General features: G+C 42.2%; 1 protein-coding gene across 1 annotated transcript in view; it reads right to left on the bottom strand.

Moving 5' to 3' along the window:
- The window catches only part of ABCA12 (ATP-binding cassette, sub-family A (ABC1), member 12), a 53,632-nt gene that overhangs the window by 14,328 nt on the left and 13,505 nt on the right, over nt 1-25,799 (bottom strand). The window contains exons 14-31 of the mRNA XM_010583259.1: nt 25,195-25,510; nt 22,498-22,612; nt 20,840-21,169; nt 19,999-20,068; nt 19,763-19,897; nt 18,904-19,059; nt 17,957-18,134; nt 16,184-16,402; nt 15,347-15,543; nt 14,803-14,963; nt 12,926-13,150; nt 11,610-11,748; nt 9,997-10,249; nt 8,696-8,782; nt 7,559-7,652; nt 5,883-6,010; nt 4,862-4,949; nt 3,340-3,445 (exon numbers count right to left, since the gene is read on the bottom strand). Coding sequence (XP_010581561.1) covers nt 3,340-3,445; nt 4,862-4,949; nt 5,883-6,010; nt 7,559-7,652; nt 8,696-8,782; nt 9,997-10,249; nt 11,610-11,748; nt 12,926-13,150; nt 14,803-14,963; nt 15,347-15,543; nt 16,184-16,402; nt 17,957-18,134; nt 18,904-19,059; nt 19,763-19,897; nt 19,999-20,068; nt 20,840-21,169; nt 22,498-22,612; nt 25,195-25,510 — 2,997 coding nt within the window. The remainder of the gene's footprint in view (nt 1-3,339; nt 3,446-4,861; nt 4,950-5,882; nt 6,011-7,558; nt 7,653-8,695; nt 8,783-9,996; nt 10,250-11,609; nt 11,749-12,925; nt 13,151-14,802; nt 14,964-15,346; nt 15,544-16,183; nt 16,403-17,956; nt 18,135-18,903; nt 19,060-19,762; nt 19,898-19,998; nt 20,069-20,839; nt 21,170-22,497; nt 22,613-25,194; nt 25,511-25,799) is intronic.

A 25,799-nucleotide genomic window follows, 5' to 3' on the forward strand; every position in this document is an offset into this window, starting at 1 on the left:
CAATGCACAGCAGATCTGAAATTCAAACCCTAGGCCTTGTTTCAGCATTTATCTGGCTGATAGTATCATTCACTTCAGTGAGAGCACTCTCACACCTAAAATTAGGCACATGCTTGTGGGTCCATGTATTTTAGGTTAGATTCCTCAACACCGACACATTCAAAACTGATGAATATGTTTTGTTTTAAAGCTGCTTTTTGATGATCTCACTTCATTTGTTCTTTTCTCATTGTAAACAAATCATTCCATGTTGGCTTTCTGCACAACTACAATCTTCCAATGATATATGTCTTGCTCAATACAGGCACCTGTTGAGATGCTAGCATAAACCCAAGTAAGCTACAGACACTTTTGTTCCCAATTTGGCAATGAGTTAATTCTGAACTACTCTGTCTTATGCTGCTAGGAAAAAGAAAAGAAAAAAAAAAAGATTGCTTTGTCCAAAGGAACTAACAAAAATCTAGTTACTGTGTTTGTAAGCTCAGTGTGATGTTTTCCAAAAAGATCCCTTAAAAATGGGTTTGTATCAGGCACAAGCTGCAAGAGAGAAATTTTCTGCTCATGTGCAGTTGTCTTCATAAGATTTAGTTTAAGTACTTTACCAAGGAGAACACCTAGCTCAAAATATACTGGTATTGTTCATTACGGTGCATTTGCTTTGTTTGGAGGCAATTTGTGCCTATAAAAAGAGAGTTTTCTAACAAAGGGAGGAACTTAGGGGGCTCTGGTGGGCCAGTTCCAACCTCCAGTGAAGGTCTCTGCCTTAGTCCCACCACGATGACAGCCCAGTCTCTAAGACTCTAGCACCTGAGAAGGGGTTTAGGCTAAGATGTTTATGTGCCTAAAACCAAGGTTCTCAATCTATGTTTAGGCACCTAAGTAAATGCCTCAGTTCTCAGGGTGTGCTGGAGGACCTCTGGCTGCTATTAAATCCAGAGAGATTTGCTAAAACATGCTACCTATAAAATTTAAGCTCCTTACAGCCAGGTGCCTGGCTTTCAGCAGTTAAACAAGTAAGAACTATTCTGGGCTATTTTTCTTAAGAACAAGCACTGTGACATGGGGACCAGAAAGGAGGAGACTGTGGGTTTAGCTGACCAAACGCCATACTGAGCAAATAAATTTGAAAGGGAATATTTCATAGGAAATTCATTTCAGAGGGGAAAAAAAACTCAGTCTTGTCATCAGTGAGAGAAACGGAATTAAAATCTCAGGCTGCTGATAAAGCCACACAAACAGCCAGGAAATGTTTCCCTTCTCTAAAAGGGAGAGAGAGAGAATGAAAGATACCGTCTGTCTAATCTGTTAATACTTCACTATAAAGCCATTTTCCTTTACTGAAGCTTAGGCTAGAAGTCAAAATTTCCATTTCAATGCTTTCTCTTCTTTGTTGGTTGGGATTGAGAGATGAGAAAGCACAATATACATAAGTCAAAAGCTATTATGACTTGCTTAGTGACAGGGTAAAAAGCTTTTTAAGTATTTTTTAAAAATATACGCAGCCTAAGTCAAACCTCTAAAGCAGGACTGGCACCTCTTTCAAACTGCTGAAATGACAACACACTTTTATCTGGTCATTTCAATGGTTCTTTTAAACTGTCATTTATTTGTCTCAACAACAAATAGATTTAGCTGCCAGGAACATACCATGCAGAACGTCTGTTCAATTGTATTTCAAACTGGATTTACACTACCCCAGGGGAGCTATCCTCATCCATTCATTTTATTTCCCCCATTCTATGGCTTGGATCATTAGTGGGAAGCAGAGAATTATCTGTCTGGTCATTTACTACTAAGCATTTCTTTCCAAAAACACATAAGCAGCAGGACAGATGGAATAGAAACTGCTATTCTTTCCCACTGAAAAGTGTTATTTTGCTGGTATAAAACTTCCCCCATGGAAACTTTCTGACTGTTCACACAAGCTTCCTGCCTTTGCTCTTGCTACAGCATGTGTTGGGAATACAGAGACAGGGCAAGAAACTTCACTGCTTAATAATTCAGCTGCTCTGGGATGCTCCTGCTGCTGGAAGTGCCTGGCTCAGGTCTCCTCTCTCTGCACCCAGGCAGGGGCTGCAGCTTTGTGATATGCTCTTGCGGCGCTCACCGAAGAACTTGAACCTTCTGACTCGGAGGGCATGCTGCAAATCTCAAAGGCACAAGCCAGTGAGTATTTTAGGATGGCGTCAGGGACAAGACACTGGTTTCGCTTGTCGTGAGGGGAGTTTCAGTGCATCGGTATGTGGAGGTGGGAAGAGAGACATGCTGTTTTGACTTGTAATCAGCATACTGCTGTTTCTTTAATTCACGGCATGACACTCAAAGCTTCAGACCAGATGCCTTTTCCATTATAGTTCAATTCAGAGACATCAGTGAGGAATAGTCTTATGAGCAAAGAGACACTGTCACCTATTTCACTGTCACCTGGAACAGCAAGCCTCTGAGGTGAGGGGGCTAGGCATGACCAGGCCATGGCTGGAAGGGCACCATTTGTCAAAGAAAATAAATCTGTAGGGCATTTCTGCACACAATTGCTACTCTTGTCAGATCCCCTAAATCTCTGTATAAGATTTCTCAAAATGGCATCAACATAAATCTTTCTTTTCTCCCTGCATCCTCTCCATCTCTAGAGAGAGGCATACATACACAGACATGTTTGTGCCTATGCTGCACCCTTAATGTAGGCTAAACCATAAATGTTAAGAAAGGGTGCCCTGATTTATCAGCAGGAATTTGGGTTGCTGCATTACATTACTGAGGAGAAGCTATGAGAACCAATAACCCTGAATCAGCTACTGACACTCCTTGGAAACTGTATGTCATGTGTCAGAGGAAAAATATAGCTGAAAATTATGTTTCTCACTTAATCTCACTCTCTCTCATTCTCATTCAAACACAAACATACACATACCCACACATCCTGAGTTCCTCTCAGCAGAAGGGTGACATATTAAAATTAACTAATCTAAACCACCCCCAGACATGACCTAAAGTAGCCTTTCTATGCATAACTAATGGGCACCTATCAAGAGACAGCTATTTCAGTACCATGATGAGAGGCAATAAATCAAATAGCAACCATTGGCATTTTTTGGATGAAGAAAATGTCTTATGTAGGAGCTGGGGTCCTCCTTGTCCAGCTCCCCTGAGTCTTTGACTAAGACAAATGAAATATGTGATTTATTCGTGTTTTTCCATTCCGTTTAAAAGGAATTGCATAATTGGGAATAAAGAAATGCCCTCATTGAAGTCAAGGTAAGTGTTGTTATCAGTTTCGACAGAACCAGGATTTTCCCCCCAAAGGGGAGAAATTATCTGCTGCTGTAAAGGGACACTTACCATATCTGGAAGTCTCATTTTTTGGCAAGTTAGCTCGAAGAATGAAGTTGTTCAAGCTGTTGAGATAGGCCGGAAGACTATGATAACCTTCAGGATTATACCACACCTGCATGCAATTGAGAAATTGAAACAATTTGGGAGAGAAATTGTTACTGATAACATTTTGGTTTGTTCTGCTTGCACAAATGAATCATTCCATGGTTGTTATCTAAAGTCATAAGCTCTACAAGTTAAAGTCCAATGATTAAACCACATCAAGTACTGAATGAGTAAAAAAGCACGTTTCACCTTCAGCCCAAGCAGTCCCATCAGCTTCATTTGCCTTCTGGGAGAGAAGAAAGAAGCACTAGCTGGATATGTGAAATAAAGCATACAGAAATTTGGTTTCTTCTCTGTAATAAGTTGTTCAGATGTGATGAACACCAGCAGCGGGGACTTCCCAAAGAAGGCTAAGCAGTCAAATGTCTAGTACCCCTTTGAAAGCCAGGGGGACAAAGGTTGCTTTAGGGCAAAAAATAGCCAGTCGTCACCTTCTCATTCAGCAACAGCCCTTCCCTCCCCATGATAACTTTTCTTGCCTATGACACGATAAACCCTGAGGACTGAGGGGAAAAATCAGATGACAGGACATGCACTTTGGGGGTATTGACCATCACCTACTTTAGGCACAACCCACAGCACCCAGGTTGGAGGTGTAAGTTACCTACCAAAGGACAGATAGCTTAGGCTATTAAGGTTAGAGGCTTAAACACAGACCACAGCACCCACCTTTGCATATCCCCAAGTCCTGTGTGCTCAGTGATTTCATTCTCCTTGCCCTAGTAGAGCAAGGACTGAAGTCTGCCCTGCTTCCAACACTATCAAGGTTTCCAGGTATTAAATCTGACACGTGATAAGCAAATAGCTATAGCTTTCAGATCTAAGATGAAGCTGTAAGATTGGAGGGGTGAAAACATCGGCAAATTCATTACACAAGCTCTGAGTGTTAGTGAAACAAACCTTTTTGAATTAGTGAAATTCCCTTTTGGAGCCACCTCTGAAAACAGCACTGCTCTTGCAGGAACACTCTCCTGGTAGCTAGGTTTTGCAATAAGATCATAGGAACCTGTCAAAAAACTTGCATTTCCCTGCTACCTCAAATTTCTGCCTTGGTGCTTTTAACACTGATGTGTTACAACATTTTCACTGAGCAGAAACAGAGAAACAGGTATATCAGAAGGCACCAGCCAGCCCTAGTTAAGGTACATACACTCTCTCATGAGATAAAGGTGCTAATTGATCTTTTCACCTCTGTATAATAAAGTTATGGCAGCAGAAAAATTGTCTCCTGCTAGCAAGAGAAGTCAGACCAATAAAGCAGAATGGGGAGAGACAAGGAAATGAACTGCAAGTCATCTCTCCCATGCCAAGCTGCAGATTTCAGAGGGTTTCACTTTATTTTCTGAAATATCCCTGAACTTGACATCACTTCTCCTGGGTCCCACACTTTCCATGCTAGGATGAGCAGATCCAGGTTAGTTACCTTAGTCAATGTTCTGTTGGGGGGCACCGGCTTGATATCAAACTGGAGATCTGTTGTCAAAGGCAGCCCAAAGCTCCAGCCACCATACCTGAGTGAAAACCAGAGGGAAATGCATTACTATCCTCATTCAAAAGTTTTAATACCTTTGGTTGGTGCATGTTAGCATGCCACTGTCACACCAGTTAATTGTAGCTTGACTTAAAACAATTTATCCCAGTACATAGTGTGTGGCCAAGCCAAAACTGCTGCAGGAGTCCTTATTTGGGGGAAAAAAGGGAAACAGGAACTTGGCAGCACTATCACAAAACTGTTCTGCAAGCCTCCATTTGAGAAACGTTTTGGAGCTGTGTGGACTCCTAACCCATCTGCCTACCACACAGGAATAAGATGACTGCTTCTTACCCCAAAGATGAGCAGGTTAGTTTAAATCAATGGAAGATGAACATATTCCTTGACAACTTTGATGGCAGGCTATTTTTGCCCCAAGACATGCTGTGCAGCTGTGTTGCAGAGTCCAGACACACTAATAGCTCTAACAGCAACATGGTGAAGAAAACATTCAGCCTCTAATTTCACTGGAACAGATGCACATGTTTAAGTGAAGAACACACTGAGACTCTTCAGAGAATCAAACTTGGAGGAAAGTCTCTCCCCAGTGTTTACTTCATAGAATCATATAGAATTCATGACAGGCTGTGTCAGATTTTCCTCTTTTTAAGCATTTCTGAGTCAGACAAAGGCTTGTCTGCAGATGCAGCCACCAATGTACCAGATGATTGACAGGCTATCCCCAGGCTATCTCTGCTATGATCAAGCAGAGTACTTGCATGAACCTTTATCTTTAACTCCACGATTGCAGGACATTTTATCTCCTTTCACCAGATTCACGGAGACCACCAGCAGAGAGGCCCTTCTAAACCCCTATTGCACTGTCACCTCTTCAAGCACAGTGGATGCGATATGTATAAGAGGCTGCTCCCAGTGCAATTCAGAGGAGAAGGACTAGAGGTTTATGCTGTACCGTTTTTGCAGGAAGTCTTTGGTAGTTGCCAGAATGTAGGTCTCCACATTGTGCCCTGTGAGGTTATAAAGTGTCCGCGTGGAGAAGGTCCTTCTGTGGGGGGGAGTGTAGTTTGTCTGTGGACATGTCTGAGAGGAAAGAAATAAACAAAAATGTTAGCTTCTGTGTTTTAACTATAAACTATCATATCAGGACAAGATTGAGAGCAGGCAATGGCAACATTCTGGTCCTGGGACTAATGCCTACAGAAGGTGATTTGCAAATCAGGGTGCAAAGACACATGGCATACATCCCTGCGCGCTGTCCTGAACATACTTAGTGAGGTGCTTAAAAACATTTGCCTAAATCTACAGTGCAGTTCTACTGACATCAGTAAGACCTTGAAATGTGCTTCATGCTACGTAGGAAGATTTTTGCTGAATTAAGGCTGATCCTACTTAGCAGAGCAGCAGAGTGACTGCACAGACAACTGCAGAGGGCAGAACAACTCACAGAGCAGAAAACTCTGTGATGGCCTCAAACTCTCATCTTGCATTTCACAGCAGCTACACTCTACATTTTTGCTTTACTGTCAGTCATTGGGAATATTTTCCCGAGCTTCAGAGAAACCCTGGATTAGTCCTGAATATATAATTTAACATGCTGAGGGTCAAAGTCACATTGACTGTTTCGTAAGGTTGAAGTGTCCTACCAGACAGCATGCTAGCTGCTTCTTTCAGCTCATCCATAACAAAAACCCTGGCCTCCTCCATTGTGTATCTGTTCATAACTTTGCATCAGAATATGCAAAATAGCTTCCTTCATGCTGAAGAACACCTGCCTGTGCCTGCTAGAAGTGAGAGTCAGTGTTGAACATCATCCTGACTTACCAAAGAAATGATGCCAATACACTTAATTTCACATCATTAAAAGTATGTCCAGAAAACTGCATAAAATAGCTGCATTTTAAGGAATGACTAGGAACAATCCACTAAGTACATGCTTTATCTTACAAGTGGCATCACGCTGCACCATCAGTCTGATTTCCTACTAGAAAAAATCTGAAGACAGGTGAACAGCACTGGAGGGAGGAGAGCTCAACTTCAAACTGGACTGTAAAATGGTAACATCCTTGGGACAGAATCTGCCTTTTCCCCATGTGCATGTAAAGACACTAAGCCCAGCAGTGCCCATATCTGGTACTGTATGTACCACTGTAAAGCAAATAACTAGTACTATTAATCATCACTATTTATAGTACAGCACAGAGTAAAAGCAGATGGATCTAGACTTTGGATAAAGTTAAATTCTGAAGAGCCAACAACAATAATAGCTATGCTTTCATATAATGACAGTGCTTGTATAAAATGCAATTTTCCTCTTGAATACATGTTCACCTCTGCTAAATGGGACAACGATACAGCATGCAAAAACACCATTAAACCTTTTCCCACCATGGGGAGTGGACAGATATATTAGCATGTGAATCTTCTGAGGATGCTCTTTCCCTTCCTGTCCCCAAACTCGTGCAGACAGTGGTTATCCAGTGTACAAATTCAACAAGGCCAAAAAGAGACAGGAGGAATTTTAACACTGAGTTCCCCTTAGTGTCATGCCTGCCCACAAAACCACTCCCAACCTACAAGCCCCCCAAATATCCCCCCAAAGCCCCGCACTTTTGGGTTTATTCAAGTTACCTGCATGCCATCTGTGCAGTTGCAGGCAGAATACTTAGTTCTCCGGTTTCCACTGATAATCCACTGGCCAAGCATGTCCTCCTTTAAACACTGCCTGAAAATGAACACATTTTCCTCTGAGGTTCTCTATGCTCAGGTGTGCAAACAATGCTAATTGCTGTCATGTTTAATGACAGCAAGGATAGCAGTGAGTAGCTTCAGCAGAAAAGCAGACCTTTTTGTCAGCTCCAGGTGCTTCAGGGAATACCCATCCTCCCACCATCTTCAGTGCCTCTCGGCAGAGAGCCCTCACTACTGCTCTCTGTGCCTGGATTCATTCAGCTGATGAGAAGGAATCCAGACACCAATTCATTCCCACAGTAGACAGTGTAAGGAGTTAGCACACAAAGGCCAAAATCATCTTACAGTGCAGAAATAATGGCTATTGTCATTGCAATAACTGGGAAGTCCTGCGATGGACTGTATTGACTAGGCAGTCACTGTAAATACTCAGTAGAAATATTTACCTGCAGATATGAGCATGCAAATCTGCCCAGGATTTTACTACCAATTCTTTGAAAAATTATCTGTAGGGCCTGAAACAAACCAGCCCTCATGGCACAGCTTTTAGATACAGATAACAAAAGCTATGCTGACAACTTCCTGGGTGGGCTCAGTGTTAAAATTGGGACCGGGTCCTGGGACTGTGTGGAAGTCTCAGTCTCAGCCTTAAAGCAGAGTACAGTTTCCTGTCTTCAAGGATATCTACTGTTCTGTAATTGACAGATGCAAGCCTTTGCTCCAAGCCGCATGGGAGCCACATGGGCTCTCGGCAGGGCTGAGGTCTGCTTCACACCAGTCATGACTATACAGCTCTCTGCTCAGAACTGACTTGCATCCTGCCAGCTCAAGTCTGTGAGCAGCGCAAGCTTGTGCCTGCCTGCAAAAGGCCAGTTAGACATCTCCTAATGAGCTGAAAGAGTCTGCAAGTCAATCTGAAGAGAGGCAGGAGATATTTTTTTTCTCTGCATGTGGCACTGATGTATGAAAATTCTGCAGATAATCAAAGATAGTTATTAAGGTCTAATGGCTAATGGTGTTATGTCAATTCTCTTGCAGATTTGGAATTTAAATGGAAGAAAACCAAGAACTACTTACGAATTGCTTTCATTCATGCATGTGTTATCTGTTCCAGGGAAAGCAAGCATCGAAGTGACTAAAGCATCTGTGGTTTCATTAAAATTCCTAAGAGTTAACAAAGGAAAAAAGAAAACAGGAAAATGTTCAAGGTACTTCCACTACCACTGAGCAGAGGAAAACTGTATCTGAATGAAACAGGATTTATTTAAGATGTTAAATAAATGATTATTTGTGGTGCTAGCCCTGCAAATCACTTAAGTACATGCAGTCCCTGAGGACAGTCACACAGGTCTAAAAGGACTGCTCATTGCTTAGAACTGCACAGCTATTCCAGTGATTTGCTGCTGCTAGATCTAAGCAAGATACTGATGAACTTTTGGACAATCAAGATTCTGTTTCCAGGGAAAAAGCATCTACTGCAATTTTCAGGCACTACTTCCAGTCTTGTCTCAATCAGCTCTCTCATCTGTGATGTCCCTTTGGTTTTGGTCATTCAAGAAAATGCTTCTCACTTCTGACCCAGCTCTCTAGCAATGATTCATCAGGAGAAGCAGAGAATATTAGGAACAGAGGACTCAGACATGCAGTTCTGGCTCATTCCCCCATCTAGCAGGACCGAAGTGGAAAGGCATGAGCAGTCCTGGGAAAGAATACCTAAGAGCACACATACTTGCTTTAGAGTAAAATTTTATACTTCCAACTTAAAGCTGAGAACCAGTAGAGAAAGACAGCTGTTTGCATCATAAAATCAGAATGATAGAAATTATAATCATTTTGGTAATAGGATTTTTAAGCACAATGAAATAATTCAGTGGTGACATCTTAATCACACTGAAAAAGTGCACGCCCTTCAAACTGACTGCGTGCCTTGGACGAGCGGGGCTTGGGCAGAAAAGCATACAGACAGTTCACAAGATTAATAGAATTTGATCCCAGAGTTGTAATCTTGGAGACAAATGACCTCTATTTCACATCGGGGGAAATGTATATACATTAAGAAAATCCCTGTGGGACAGTATGGCTGTCACAGGGCCAGAGGACTCCAATGGGAAACACAAAGAATATTCCTCACATATTTCCTAGTGAATTCCAACTGAGAGGTTGTTTTTCTAAAGCTTTCTGGTTGCTGATCTGAGCCAAGCCATCACCCCCAGAGATCCTTTAGGAACAGGATTTCTACACATTATCTGCGTAACATAACTACACAGATAACATAGCTACATGTTCTCTGTGTAACACCTTTCCACTGGGTGTGCTTAGAAATAACCTTGATGGTTTACAAACAAATGGGTTTAAGGATCACAAAGAACACCACTCACCCAAAGAAGTCTGCCTGGTCGGATGTGCCGTACAGAGAGGGGGAAAGGATCAGTTCGGGATATTCAGTCTCCTTAGTTCTCAGAGTCCCAAGTCCCATCGCAGCCATCACAAAGAGGACTGGGAGGACAATCTGAGCAATGAAGCCTCTGACATCCCGCCGGGTATGGTGGAATCTCTTAATGAACAAGGCTGATGTCTTCTTAAGCAGCAATGGCAAACCCTGCAGGCTTTTTGATCTAATCAGAAGCTGATCTGGGTACAAAAGAATGCATTTTGTCATGGATCAGTATCTGTGAAATGCAGGGCATTGATGGTTATAGTACCCTGGGATTACATTTAGTTTCCTGCACTCCTCTTACAGATGGCAAATCAAAACTACTAAGTTGGAACATACACAGGGGTCAAGCTTGGGACAGGACTCAGATTTTGGCTCTTGAGTCATAAGCTCATGTGACACCAGTTTTTTTGTTTAATTTCAAATGCGTACATGTAGTGAATCCATTTTGAGATCTTGCAAGAGGAACACAGGCTTCCAGATGCAAGAAATTATCTACATCCTACCTACCCAGTTGCAACTTACAGGGGAAACATATTATTCTATTATATTTGCAAACTGAAAATTTTCATAATTTAGAAAGCAGGTCCTCAGACAAATCACTAAGGGAATTAATCCTGAAATAAGAAAACAAGGCACATAAACCAGTTGATCTTTTGCATGGACAGGGTTGTGGTATACTAAAAGCAGAGCCAAATCCTGTGCAACCTGTTCCTCTTTATGAAACATTAACCTATATGATACAACATGAAGCAAATCCTTTTCAGTGCTCTCATTAGGGGTGACACAAACCACTTCTCTATGCATATGAGTTACTGTTTACAATATGTAACATTTACAGTGCAGGTCAGCTTTGAGAAGTGAGTACAAAAATACCCCTTCGCTGTCCCTTGGATGCCTCCCTAACTATAAATCATGAATTTATAAATACAAAAAAATGTTTCTACTCCGAGAAGCATTTCAACCAGGTATTTGCTCATTTTTGGTCCATGCCACCTTTTGCAGCTCTCAAACCCTCAGAGATAGTGGTGTAGCTTGATTTTCTTCTGCATGTGAATTTATTCCACTATCTGGCCCTTTGAGCTGTTTTACCATACTGCAATGGCTGAGACACAGTAAAAAGCAGCAAGGAGGATCCAGCTCAGAGCTGTGCTGCTTTTGCAACAGGCTAAGGGCTTTTCACAAAGTTTCTCTCCAGTTCTACTAGTTATGTAGAAACAATTCTCTACATCAGTTTCTGCAATTACTTTCAGAGGTATACATTTGCTCTTGCACCCACACACTGTATTTGACTAGATTAGAACCTGGATCAGTTTAAAGGAAGGCAGATGCAAACAAAACCCCTCTGTAATTTATTCTGTGATTCAGACTATTGCAGACCAGTGGACCTAACCAACTGTTGAGTGCTGTACTTCTAGTGATTTATTGGTTTTGTGGTTCCTGGTTGGGTGAAATATGGTTTTCAACAAAGAAAGAAGATGGGGAGTTCAGTCAGTCCACCTGTCACTGTTTGCATCTGCAACAAATCTGGAATAAAACCTGGAGGTAATTTAGTACCATCTCTTTCTGTGAAGGTATCTGTGCTCATAGACATTTCGTCACTGCCAGTTTGAGCACTGGCTCCAGGCAGCTGTTGAGGCAGTTCAGCATCTTCTTGCTTGTCCTTCACTAGCTCTTTTGTCAGATTGAGAAACACCTATGGAGCAAGAAAATATGAAGGAAAATTGGTCCAAATGACTCCATTTACCAAAACAATAATCAGAATCCACTCTCCTACTTTGTAGCTGTAGTTGGTGCAGCAATTGTGAATTATAATCCTTTCTGTTCCCTTTGTGCTCTGCAAGAGAAATTCACTTTTTTCCAGTATAAAATTGTTGTTGTCCAGCTCCTTGTCACCTCCTGTCTCTCTTCTGCTGCAGCAGTGGAAACTTAAACCTTTGCAGCTGCACCCTGGACTTACCTTGTCCTAACACCACCTGCTATGTGACTACTGAGTAGGTGTAAACGAAGCTGCATTTCAGCTTGGGCCCTACATAACTCTACTCCCTCCACACCCACACAATGAGCAGCGCACAGACAGCTCTCCCTGCATGGCACCAGTGAAGAAAGCAGGAGGGCTGTTTCCCTGGGATATTTTCCCCTCTAGCCTCTGAACAATCCCAGCTGCCTCCATGCTCAGAGTGTGCACATTCGTGGCACTCAAGCTGCACGTGGTACATGCTGTGTAACTCATTCTTGCTGCCTTAGGAAAACACCTTAAAAGCAAGCAAGAATTTCTGAGCAGAAACGTTAACAATCTTCCTCCCTCCTTTCTGCAAGACAAGGGTCATCACTGCTCATAATTTATTTTTATTTCTGATGCAACTAAATGTTTATTTGACCAGAGATTTCCCCTGGGCAGAAAGGTGCCTGTGTTACTCCAAGATGCACCAGGTGACTCACTTGTATAATACAGCATCTATGCTGAAGTTCATCATTTAGATGGTTTGCTAACTCCCTCCTTCCTGGCTGCATCTGCAGACAAACCCAGACTCGTGGAGACCAGGAGAATAGTTCAAAGAGAAACACATCATTGCTCTGTCTCCTTAGTCTAACTCCAGTATCTCATTTTCTGAGTAAAATGCCAAAAAGCTGTTAGCAAGGTCAGACAGTGGTACACTTTGTGCATTAGTACATGTATAGATTTATGAATATATCTACACACTCACATGTTCCTAAGTGTAACACAGTGAACAACAAAACCACTTCTTCCCCTGCTTGCAACTCTTACTTCTAAAACATGCCACTGTCTAGCCCAGAAAGCAGAGCTACACAGTGGTGTGAAGTTAATCTCCATAACATTTCATTAAATCAAGCAGACCCTGAGCTCATACCTCTTCCACGGTTGTGTTTGAAATCCCGTAGCAACCAAGATGGAGATCACTCAAGCTGGTATCGAGGGCTCTGAGAAGCGCCTGGTAGGCCCCTGAGACTGTGGACTTGAAGGGGGGAAGCACATACACAAGCTCTCCACCAATATCCTCCTTGAGATAAGCCTCTGGGAGGTGGGACTGGATCAAGGAGGTCACTGCTGTAGTGTCACACTCCTCTATCATGTTCTGAAAAAGAAGGAAAACACTCTGGTCACCAAGAAGGCTGCGACATCAAACTTCCACCGCAGGTTTAGCCCAAATTCTGTCCCTCAGCATAATCAGTACGTGAGCTCAATCCAGGCATGCAACATTTGAAGTTAAATATCAAAAGGAGATGAAAGTGGGTTTCTGGCCCTTGAAGAAGGAGGTGTGGCACTATGTCCATCTTGGTCCATCCAAGACCTTACTGGGCTCCCTCTGTCTACAGGGATCCTGGGATTGGGCTGAATCAACCACTTTGCACTAGCTAGAGGGTTTGTAGTACAACAGAGAAAAAGCCTAGCCACAAGAGAGCTGACACCTGAACTTGGCTGCCAGCACAAATACACTCTTTCCCATGAAAAATGAGGCTTGCACGTGGGTATTTTTTCATTTTCTCTATCTATACTGTCAGCAATTTGGAAGAGAGAATGATCTCTTATGGTATCTGCATGTTATTCTGCGTGCTGGGGCTACCAACAGCACTGTAATAAATGCTATCAAGAGCAGAGTTCCCTCCTCTTTGCAAGCAGAACATTTTGCCTCAGGCCAGATACTATCGATGGACTCTTCCCATCTGCTTTATTCCTCTGAACTCCAGAATTCACACTATGCACACAGCCTTGCCTTTAACCCTCAAGGAGACACTGTTCTTTTTCAACAAAGCAGAGCACTGACTTTCCTGTTTTCCAAAGGCCATGGAGGCTGGTCTGGTGGCCCCGCTGGAGAGCCTCTCTCTGCTTCAAGGGAAGTGGAGGCCACACGTGCTGTTAGCATCTCTCACCAAGAAGCAGCGCGCTCACATCCAGATCCTCAATAGTTGTTTGATACCACTACCGTCCTTGGATCTGTCACTCAGCTCCTGCCGATATAGCTGTAGGTGCCTGCATCCCTGAACAAGCCTTGATGGCCCCTCTCAGAGACGAAGCTGCTGAGCGCTCTAGCTCAGCTCCACGCAGGCTTGCAAACAGGAAAATCTCTGCCTCTGCCCCCAGCAGTGCCTACTGTGGTGACCGTGCTCAAGGGACAAGAAAGGGAGCTAAGGCCCAGCAGGGAAGAGAGGATAAAAAGGACTGCATCATACACCTGGGATACAGGAGGCACAAGTTCAGACCTCCGCCTTATCTATTAGAGCTGCAAGGCTTTGTGTAGAGGGGCTGAAGCTAAGACTCCTGTGTTTTAGGGAACTCTCCATATAGGCTGTGTTTCTGAAGGAAACTTATTTATTAAAAAAGCATGTGAATTCCAGCATGGGACAGGCAGAGTGAGCTGGAGAGCAGAGTGCACTGTAACCCAGGTATCTCAGTGGTTGAGTAATATGAAAAAGTGATCTTACTGGCAGCCCAAGGAAACAGTCCAGCATATTCTTGAACCTGTGTGGCCAAAACCAAGGGTTTAAATCCAAAATATATCCCCACTTTCACCTGGGCATAAAGTGGTTGCATTAAGAAGTTGTTCCATGAAAGTGAAATTATACTGGAACAACCATTCCACTGCAGACATCTAAGACTGACATGAACCTTCTGCAGCATGCTTCATTTCTGTGGGACACTATGACATGTCTCCTTCCTTCCTGTCATACAACTGGTTCAGTTTCCCACCCAAGATGCTGAAAATTTAGGACCAACTCAGACACAAACCTTCTTTTTTGTGAGTGTCAGGTGGTATCCATCACCAAACATTTCCTTGAGGTAGAATGGCGAACCACAACATTTGAGCCCTCCATGCTCTAGGAAGGCGATTCGGTCACTCAGAACTTCTGCTTCATCCAAGTGATGTGTTGAGAGAATGATGGTTCTGCCTGGAAAAAACAAAGCTGATGTCAGCCACCACAGAATAAATACATGTGATTACATGAGACAGGTGAAAGCTATGCTGAATGAGGGGACACAGAGTATCAGGTGAAAATCAACTGCGCTTTTTTGCAATTATTAGTGAAATTGGATGAAAGGCAACATTAAAGAGAAGCTGAAAGTTACTGTATTGTAAATTGTGTATTATGGTAAAGTTACTTTTCAAATGAACCTGTGAATTTACAGAAACCAACCAGGATGCACCCAGAGGGCCTGCAAAATCCCAGTCTCCCACAGTTCCTTCTCTGTGGTCTCCAAAACCCATAATTCAAAGCCACTGATACCATGAATCACCTTTGCCACTAGGCAGCATCTTGTCTCATCACAGTACCTTTTTTATTCTTGGAGATAATTTCCCAAATACTTCTCCGAGAGCATGGATCCACCCCTGTGGTTGGTTCATCTAGTATCACCACCCTCGATCCACCCAGGAGAGCAATAGCTATAGATAACTTCCTCTTCGTCCCCCCAGACAGGGAGCCAGCTAGCTTGTGACGATGGCTGTACAGTCCAGTCTCCTTCAAAGTCCTTGAAAACAAAGAAAAAACAATGCCCAAAGGTTGTCCTTCAGGTATCTTTTAAAGGCAGGGAATCTGAAAATACCACAAAACCCATAACTGCAAATGAAAAACTGCTCAAACTGACTGAATGGTCACAGTGCAGGGAGATGACTCACCCTGTAACTCAGTCACTGGGATTTTAATTTAAAACATTTTTTTAGGATGTTTTCAAAGTTTCCATCTGACAAGTCAAAGTTAAAGGCTCAACCTCATCACCTGAGAACAGCAAGATCCAAACTCCCTGGGATGTTCTGGCTGCTTCACTTCTCTGCAGAACCAATAAAGCCAACACCATCTTTCTGCCTGGTTGATTAAATCTCTTTCTGGGGAAAACTGTAAAGCAGCAAGGACTAGATCCTGAGGCCTATAAATTAATCTCCAAAGAATTGCCACAGAAGGTTATAAACCCCCTGGAGAAGAGACATTGTTTTCTTACAGCCACAGATACCAATATATTCCTCTAGTTAGACCAAGGCATTATTTGAACTCTGCACTGGATCTGCAACACTTCTCAAAACCATTCATTTGAGCTTTGCAGTGGCAATGGCACTACCAAACAATAATTTTGACAGCCCTCTCTCCCTTCTACAACCCTGCTATTTTTATACCTCTTCACTTCTTGGTAGAGCTCCTGTTTACTCCAGTGAGGGACTTTGATGTACCCGTAGAGCAGCAGGTGTTCTTTCGTGGTGAGGTAGTTAAAGAGAACATTGTGCTGCATACACACACCCATGTTCTTCCTGATAACCTCCTGGTCAGTCCTGATGTCCTTGCCATACACAAAGATAGTACCTGATGATGTAGGGAACAACCCAGTCAAAACAGATCTGAAAGGGAAAAATAAATAGAAAAGGGAGTTAGAAAAAGGAGAAAGCCATAGGTAATTTTTTCACATGGTCCTGTACCTATCGCCACTTTCAAAGTTTCCTTACATCACCATCACACTTCTTCCAGCCAGACACTACTGACCACTGCTTCTTCTGCTGTCTGACCATGCTTTGGCAGAGCGGTGGCCAATTAACATCAAAGGACATCCTCACACCCCTCTGCAGAAATGCAAGAGCAAGTACCAAGCTCACACACTGAGCTCTGGCTACTTTTCACATGTACTTTTATCTTCTTCAGCCTTCATCTCCCGAAGTCAGAGCATTGCATATCCCATTCATTAATATTCGTGAATGCCCTTGACTTCCAATTTAATCACTGGGAATTCATATAATGCAGTTACTCTTCATTCTTTGAGGTTTATCTGCAGTATCCAGACAGCCTCATATTGCTAACCACAACAGAGATTGAAAACCACATTTTCATCTTACTAACCACATCAGAGCATGAAAACATGATTTCACTGCCATTATTAACAAGACATGGGAGAGGACTTCCAGACAAGACACTCACAGTGGGCAGCACTTTCATCTAGTTCAAGCAAATAATTACCTACCTAGGAATACCCAACAGACCCAAGTCAAACACCTTCTGCTCAGAATAACTACTTGCACATTACAGGTCATTTTTGGTGCTGTCCTGCAGGGACTAAAGGGAGAAAATGCATCTCAGACTGCCCTTCACTCTCCCAGAGCTTCTCTCTCCTGGGACTTTTAACCATCATTAGAAAGGAAAGAAGTAACTTACTTCTGACCTTACTCAGAATTTGAAGCCTGCACTAAGTTTCAAGAAGCTATTATACTTTTCTGCGTATCACCTTTGCCTACACTTTGCAAACAGGATATGAGATGAATTGATAATGAGCTGAGATGAAGTACACATCTGTCTTTCTTACTCATTTTGGCTCTTCTGAGGCTTCTATTTATCAGCTTAATGTTGCTTTCAGAGTGATGCACATATATATCAGTGGAGAAATCAAGTTCTACAGGTCTGTTTAAGTGCTGTTATCTAACAACTCAAACAATAATTTATAAATGGCAAGGCTGGAAGGGCCGAAATGCCCATGTATTAACCCACTGCCATTCCAGCCCAGCCAACACATGAGTTTGTACAGCTGAAATATACCTTTATTAAGCTTTCTTGTTAATATCACTTCAGCTTTGGTGTGTGCAAAAGCTACCCATAGTTTTCAGAACAACCTAACCCCAGGGACCAAAGTGTCATGGAACGAAATGCTAGAACAGTTGTTGTGCTGTGTATTACAGGTATCCCACCAGATTAAAAAGCATGTTCCTAAGCAGAAAAGAACCTTTAATTCTAATAGATGAAGGGACTGCTGAGGTCATCCATGAGCAAGATAAAACTACAAGAGAGATTTGGCCTAATAAAGTATCTTATTTAGTCTCCCAACACTGAAGAGCCCCACTTGCTCTTTCATTCACCCAATCATGCCCCACAGTATATACCCCCCCCCCCCACCTTTAAAGGATACGCACATGGTTGTAGTTTTCCCGGCTCCATTGTGTCCCAGCAGGGAAGTGATATTCCCTTCATAGAAGTTGAGGCTGAGGTTGTCCACTGCAGCTTTGGATCCATAAACCTTTGTTATACCACAGAGGGAGACTCCCAAGGTGAGATCAGTGGGCTCTGGTTCCAGGTGAGGTGGGGGGGCACCTTTGACATCAAAGGGAAGGGTCAGAGGACAGTTACTGCACTGCATCAGACGTTTGTGCTACTTTTTCACCTCAGAAATAAGCAGGGCTTTTAAAAACAAAAGACAGCAAAAGTAGGTGCCTTTCAGCTGGGAACGTAGAGAACATTTCACAGGAACTGTATCATTCTCTCTGGGATTTCTCCTTTTTACTTCTGCAGTTTCTAATAACTCTTGATGATAAGCATTAATTGCTTTTAAAAAGGTCTCATATTTAGATGTTTTGGAGCACCTAACAAATTTATACTAAGCAAGCACAGTAAATTGGAGAACATACAGCAAAACTACTGAGTTATTTTCAGTTAGGTAGAATCAGCAAGTTTTTATGTGTTCTCACAGTATTTTACCGGCTAAATATTTGAAGAGATGAATAAAGAAGCACTCATCCCTTTTGCCATATAGAAACCTGTATTTGCTTGCACAAACCAAAGTGTATTTCTACTCAGAGCATTGTAGACTGATATATATGTATCTAAGATAACTGCCCAACTACAACATACACAAATATGCATGTGAAAATCAGTACTGGATTTCCACACCACAAAGGAAGAACAAGTATAATTTAAAAGCCAAATCTCCATTCACGTAAGTAATGGCTTCCAATTTTTCCTGAGCTACAAAATAAGGATGAATAGAGAAATGTGCTTTCTGAGTATGGTGCCCCTTTACAAATTTGGCTTCGTTTACCTTAAACATAAGTTAGTATCTCTACCCCATCTAGCATTCACATACATATCTTATTGTTGAGGGTGGCTTCTTTCCTTAACATCAGCTTGGTGAAGAGAAGGCCTCTTTGTTTCTCATTCCAAAACGGGAGGTAACTGTTGTATTCGACCCAGTAAGATGGAAGCAACGGGAAATACCAGGGAGCAGCCATGCCATATCTACCTGCAAGGAGAAAAGGAAACTCATTCAGATATCTGTTCTGAGGAAGTATCACTACTGAGGAGCACTCAAAATAGCAACAATAAACTCCACAGAGGTCTCTCCCCTCTTGATGTGCTCATGTACTGCTGATACTTGGTGGAGAATTTGCCCAATTGACACGATAGTAAGCATTCACTGATTTGTTATTCTGAGTAACTTCATAGCTGGAGGACAGGAGTACTTTACATTTTCCACTGGGTAGATTTCCTTACGCCAGTGGACTGCTTCATTAGGTGGTAAAGAAAAGCAAAAGACAAATGTACTGGCTCTTGCCCAAGGCAGGAATTACTTTTTGAAATCAAATTATGTAAGTAACACAACACAAAATCACTCAACTGACAAATGCAGGCTAACATGCTCTGTTCTCATTTTCACTGAGCAGACCGCAAACACATCCTCCCATGTCCTTGGCTTCAGCTTCTTCAGGAGACCCACCTACCCATGTGATAAGCAGAGGGACCCTAATTCTCCCTTGCTCTGCTCTGTCTCAGTTTCATTAATGCTGTCAGACATCTACAAAGTCATGCTCCCTTTGATCTAGAAACAGAGGTGTCCTCTATGTGCACACTGTCTTACTGCCTGAACCATAGAATTGGCTAGTCGTGTATTCATTGTTTTCCAAAAGAGATGGTACAGCACCAGCCTCAATGCTTTGTATCCTTACCTGGGAAAACATTCCTTATATACCATCCCAGGATGAAGTAAATGAAAGAGTCTATCAGAATGAGCCAGCACATCCAGCCAAAGGAAGTGTTGTCTCCAATCATTGGGGACTTATACATGTTGTCCCACTGCAGACCTGCAGAAAGGAATTTAGAAATATAAACAGAATCCATATTAGTTAATGAAATGTTACAACCATGGGAGCTCAAAGCCTAGTTTTGTCTACAATAAACATACCTATGCCCTGTGCCTCGTATCGGGCAATGTATTGGCTTGCATAACTGAATGCAGTTGGAGACAACAGACTCTGCGGAATAAACAAAATTGAAAAAAAAAGAACTTATGAATTAGTCTCAGAGAGAAATCAAGTCAACCAATAAGTTACCTCATTGGCTTGGTCCAGTAGCCAGAAAAATTAGTGGGTTTCTTTTTCCAACAGTCACAAAGAGCACTGGACCAGGCTTATGATGGGTAACACTTCTGGTGATGGGCTGTAATGTCTTCTTAGAGCCTGCCTGCCTTTTGCTTCCACACGCAGGACCCAACTTCATCTCTCATACAGAGCTTTATCTGAGGCTTCTGAAATACAGGCTGACTTCTGGAACCCAATACTTACCTTTTTCCACCCTTGGTAAGAAACAAGGCTTTACATCTATTTCCACGGCTAGGAATTTGAGACACATGAAACTAAAGGACAAGCAGAGCCAGCCCTCCTTCACAGCCCTGCTACCTAAACTCTTTGCTGAGACAGCCTCATTTTTCACAGTGCTTTTGCTTTGCAACTCAAAAGGGCAAAGTACATAGCTCAAGCTACTCTGATTCAGCTAGCAGGTGGGAACTCACTAAAATTCCACAAGTATTGCTTTCAGTCATGGGACACAATTAATTCAGGTGTCCCTCAAACAGGCCATAGCTAACACTCCGGCCGTGCTGTCATACCTGTCAACACCCACTGATGGAATTTAGAAAGGCACCCAACTCACATATATTTGTGACACAAGCTATAGGAGCTGAAGTTTATTGAAGGTGAGTGTCTGCTTCATACGCATGGTCCCTGTCATTGAAAAGCAGAACTTACCAGTAGGCTCTTCACAGAGAAGCTCAAATGATTCTCGATGACAAGCAACACGATGAAGGGGAAGAAGGTGAGGATGTACACGAGACTGCCCACCAAGGCTGCTATGTTGGTGTTATTGAAGAAAACACTGATGAAGTAGCTCATGGCTATGATGGACAGGCTGTAGTCCATAAGGTACACGAACAGGAGCACTGTGTTTGTTTTGGGAAGGATGTCACCCACTTTTAGAACAATGATGAGGAAGGTGATAGTAATTAGAAGGAAGATGGCGCACTCTATGAACCAGGCAATGAAATGGCTGCTGGCATTAACACCCATCATTTTCATGTACTACAGAGAGAAAGGTGAAAAAAAGAATCACAAATGACAACTGTTTATTAAGAGATCTTTCTGCTGATACTATACTGTTTCTTTTTTCAGTTTCTGGACAGGGCATGCAACCAAATTATGCTCTTTTATACTTTCGTATATGGCATGTTGATAACCAGGGAGAAACCATGCGCTCACATTTCTGGAATGCCCTAGGTTTGCAAAGCAGTCTATTGCAAAAGAACAGCACAGACAGGATTTGCAAGTATGAAGCATTGCAGCCCACAAGCTCCAAAGCAACTTCTGGCTTTAGATTTGTAACTTTTCTAAGGTATTTTAGTTATTTTTTAAAATAATGCTAACCAATCCAATGGCTTGCATGTAACAGCTCTTAAGTATCTTTGAAACCAAACCATTTCCCACACAACCTCAAGACAATGAATAATAGCTAAATTACGATGGTTATGAGGAAGCAATATATTATATTAGCTGATAATCAAGTCCACAAGACTTGTATAAAACTGTATTGTTAAAGCCAAAAGACACCACAGGTGCTGGTGTCTTGTTGCAGTTTATTACACACCTAAAAAGACTACTGACACCCTAGTTCTTAGAGACAGTGAAACTGGGTTCCCTAAACTAGAGTAGCTGGCTGTCAGCTAGCCACTGGAGTTCACTCATTTTCAATCTCATCAGTTCATAGAGTGCCCTTTCTTGGAAATGTTTTTGGTGAATCAGTATTTGTTTCCATGGTATCAGATAAAACCCAAATCTGCTTGAGCTTTTGTTGCTTGCTGAAGCTTAGTTTTACAAAAGTTCTTTGCTGCTCATCTCTGTTGATGGTATTCACACTGAAAACCTGAGTTAATTTAATAAATTCCCTATGTCTCAATGTCATTTCTTTTCCAATAGACAACGTGAATGAAGAACTTCATTTCAGAGAAGCTAATGTAATATGTACCACCTTCTGAAATATTAAGTATAATAACTTCAAGGATAGGAAATAAGTCACTTTTCATGTCTTTGTCCCCAATAGGTATGACTCAGTCAATTTTTAGAGAGCTTTAAATCTTCAGAAAACTTGTAATTTTGTGAGGTGCCCATGTTTCCAGTGTTCAGAACTGCAAAGCAATATTCTCACCACTTGAAGGGCAAATGCCCTGCATTTCTGTGGTTTTGAGCTTGGTTACAATGTCAGAATTCAAACACTTCAGGTCAAACAATAGGTATTTGGTATATTACTTTCTTTAATGCTTGTTTTGCTTCATCTAATATTGCACGAGACATACTACCAACTAATAAGGAAAATCTGTTTATAATATTGCACGTCCCAGAAAGTTTCACCATACCTCATAAAGTCTCAGATCTTTCTCTTGAACAAGTGTTTTAACAAAATCAGCTATAAACAGCACCCAGGCAGCCATCAGAGCAAATGGAAGAGAGTAGGTCACGCTGGTTAAGAACCTGTAAAAGGCAAATGCAGGCTTTAGCTGAATATGAAATGTTCTGGGGATTAAGGTTTTATACAGAATATATTTTTCAGAATAATACTTTGGCACAGGAGAAGACATGCTTGTATTTCAAAACATGAAGCATAATTAATAATTACAAAAAAGGCTATTTTGCCACTGCATTGGATTTTCTATTCATGAAACTCCTGACTGTTCAAAACTGTTTTCTTTTTAGGGATTTCCAGATGCCTTCTGGAAGTTTTGCTTAGCAGCACCACTGGCAGGAGCAGGAACTGCCATGGGCAGTGGCATCTCCTGGCTCTCTGATGGGGTGCATCCCATTTTGAAACATCTCAGCAGCCATCCATAATTCCCACTTCTGTTAATAGATATAATGGCCAAATTTTGTTATCAGGCCATATTTCCTGGTGCCGGAGTTTGGATATAGGTGCTTTCCCTCAGGGGAATACCTTCCCCCACAGGACAGGTATTGCAGATCCAGGTCTACAATGTGGGCTTCACAATTCTTGGCTCCTCACTTTAGTTAAAATCTTTTTTCTGTGCCAAATGTGCACAGAAAAAAGACAACAACGGCCAACAGTAAATTTCTCCTTTTGTGATGGGAAGCAAGTTTTTATAGCAGGAGATTCACTTCGTTGTATCTACAGGGCTTATGCTTTCCTTCCTCATTTCTAAACCTGGCTTAAAGAAAAAATCAGTATTATTCCTGGGAAAGGTTTAATGTACAACAACAGTAAGAAATTAATATGATTACATTTCTTTTTAAATTTTCTTACCTGTAAAGCCAAAAATTTCCCATAAACCAGCGCTTTCAGGAAATGCTTCCATGCAAATGAAGCCATATTTATAAAGAACAATGAAAAGGCATTTCAGTAGCTCTACTAGTTCTTTGTTGTTTGGGTTTTTTCTGGCTACCACCTTGTGCATGATCTCTAGGCTATTAAAAATTCAGCATTTCCCATCACCTTCTGTATACTGGTATATATATTCCCTCCTCTTCCCTACAGGATGGTAACTATGCAATAACAATCGATAAACAGTCATTTTATGATGACTTCTACTGGATGCAAATCCACAGCCTTTAGGTATTTTAATAATTGAGCAAACTCATGTCCCTCCGAATCTGGCGTGGGGATGGAAACCCGAAGGCAAGTGGTTTTCTCAGCAGCCCAAGAACAAGAAAAGGAGCAGACAGCACTGTAGTAAATGCCTCCCGCAGCCAGTTAATCATTGTACAAAACTATCTCACAGCAATAATCCACGTATTTGCTGCAAGAAGCTGACACTTGGTTTGAATGCTTACTGCCTGTGTATTTGCAGGCACTTTGCGTGCTGTTGCCTTGAGAAGAGTTTATAGGTCCCCAGCTCTCTTAAGTGACAGGCTGACACAGGAAGTTAATCGGTCTGCTATAGCTCCTACAGCTATAGCTCCCAGACAATATTTTAGCTCACGCAGTAGTCACGCAAGCTTTTCAATAGTAGCTGTTCCTAGGTCTAGTCTGTACTTTTGGTCCAAGGGAGACCCTCATGTCAGGGCGGAGCGACCATCCAACCTAACCAATACTATTTGCTGAAGATCCTTCAGTGCTTTCTGATGGACATTGAAATCCCTTCCCTGTGTGTTTTCCACTCAGTTTGGCCACCAGCTGTGGTCAGGGTAATAACTCTTAGGAAGTACCATGTTGCCAGCTTTCCAACGCAGACCAAAATTGCCTTGCCAGAGGGGCAGGTCCTCAGCTGTGAGAGATTTGCTTCTCTATTGCATTTGGCAGAGATGCAGTTTACACTAGCTGCAGATCTGGCTCAAGATGAGCGGAAAGGAAGATAATCCAAAACTTTTTGATCTGCTTCACCATTCAAATCTTATTCTGGTCCACACACAGTTCACGTTGCACTGCTCTGTATAACAGGCTGTTAACCCTGGCAACTCAGTGCATCAAAAGCTTTTCTGTCCTCCCTCATTATTGCAGAGATGAATGGTACAATTTCATCTTCCCCCTTATCCTTCTTAAAGCATCTGATAGGCACCTGTATTGAGAACTATTCACTATACACTGAACGTTAGCTAGAATCACTGGAATGAATAACAAATAGCACAGCGGGATAGCAATCTCTAGGAACAAAGCTCATAAACCTAGGGACTCTTTTTTTTTTGCCCAGTAAATACATTTCCCAAGTTCTGCTGCATTGTCTGCATGTAAACATCTGCAGAACAAGTCAACACTCATATTTAACCCAAGCCCTGCCAACCCCAGTCTCAGTTCCACCAGGTGTAGTAAAACAGGTACAGCGAATTTTACCTGCTGTAAAACCATGACAATTCAGGTACATACAGAGCACTGAAAACAAAAGATTAGGCAAACTAAACATAGACCATTTATACTAGAGTCCAAAATTCCCTATTTTGGTCAGACACTTGGAAAAAAAACAAAACAAAACAAAACAAACACCAAATGAAATTATTTCTGTGCGATGTGAACATGGTATTAAGGAGACCAGCGCATCTGGTGAACTCCACCAGTCAGACAAGATGAGCTTACACAAAGCATGAAGACAAAAGCCACACAAACTTACATATCTTTATTGTAGCAGGGGTAAGGCATGGCCTGGACTTGAACAGCTATTTCCTCTGGATTCTTGCCAGTCTGTAACTCAATAATGGCTCTTTCAATGCTGTCCTGGATATAAATAAATGCACGGCTGTAAATCTGGCTTTGTGAGGTGGAATTATGCGGGCCCACTGTCCAGATACGCTCCCTTATTCTGTTGGTGGTTTGCGTGATCCTGCTGCTCATTCGGATGGTGTAGTTGAGCACAGGAGGGAGGGTCAAGTGCCCATAAACTGAGCGTCCAGGGCTGCTATGACTTGAAGGCAGCCTGAAAATGATACCTTGGAAAAGAAAGGGAAAATGCTTTCCTTCAGAGCCAACAGCACAGGAGGAGTACACACAGATATGTAGGAACTCATTTATATAAACCTTTTCTACATTGCAATCCATCATTTCATTTCTTTGCTGCACAAATAATGCTCACGAGTAGGCTGCTTATCGAGGGTCTAGAAGCGGAAACTATACTTCACTGCAGCTACTCATACTTTCAAACGTGACCAATGATTCTGGGTGCGAAAGACAGGCCCAGAGCCTTTAAATCTTCTCCCACTGAGCACTCAAAACCAAAGG

The sequence above is a fragment of the Haliaeetus leucocephalus genome, unplaced genomic scaffold, assembly GCF_000737465.1.
Source record: "Haliaeetus leucocephalus isolate CR32 unplaced genomic scaffold, Haliaeetus_leucocephalus-4.0 Scaffold880, whole genome shotgun sequence".
NCBI classification, from domain to species: domain Eukaryota; kingdom Metazoa; phylum Chordata; class Aves; order Accipitriformes; family Accipitridae; genus Haliaeetus; species Haliaeetus leucocephalus.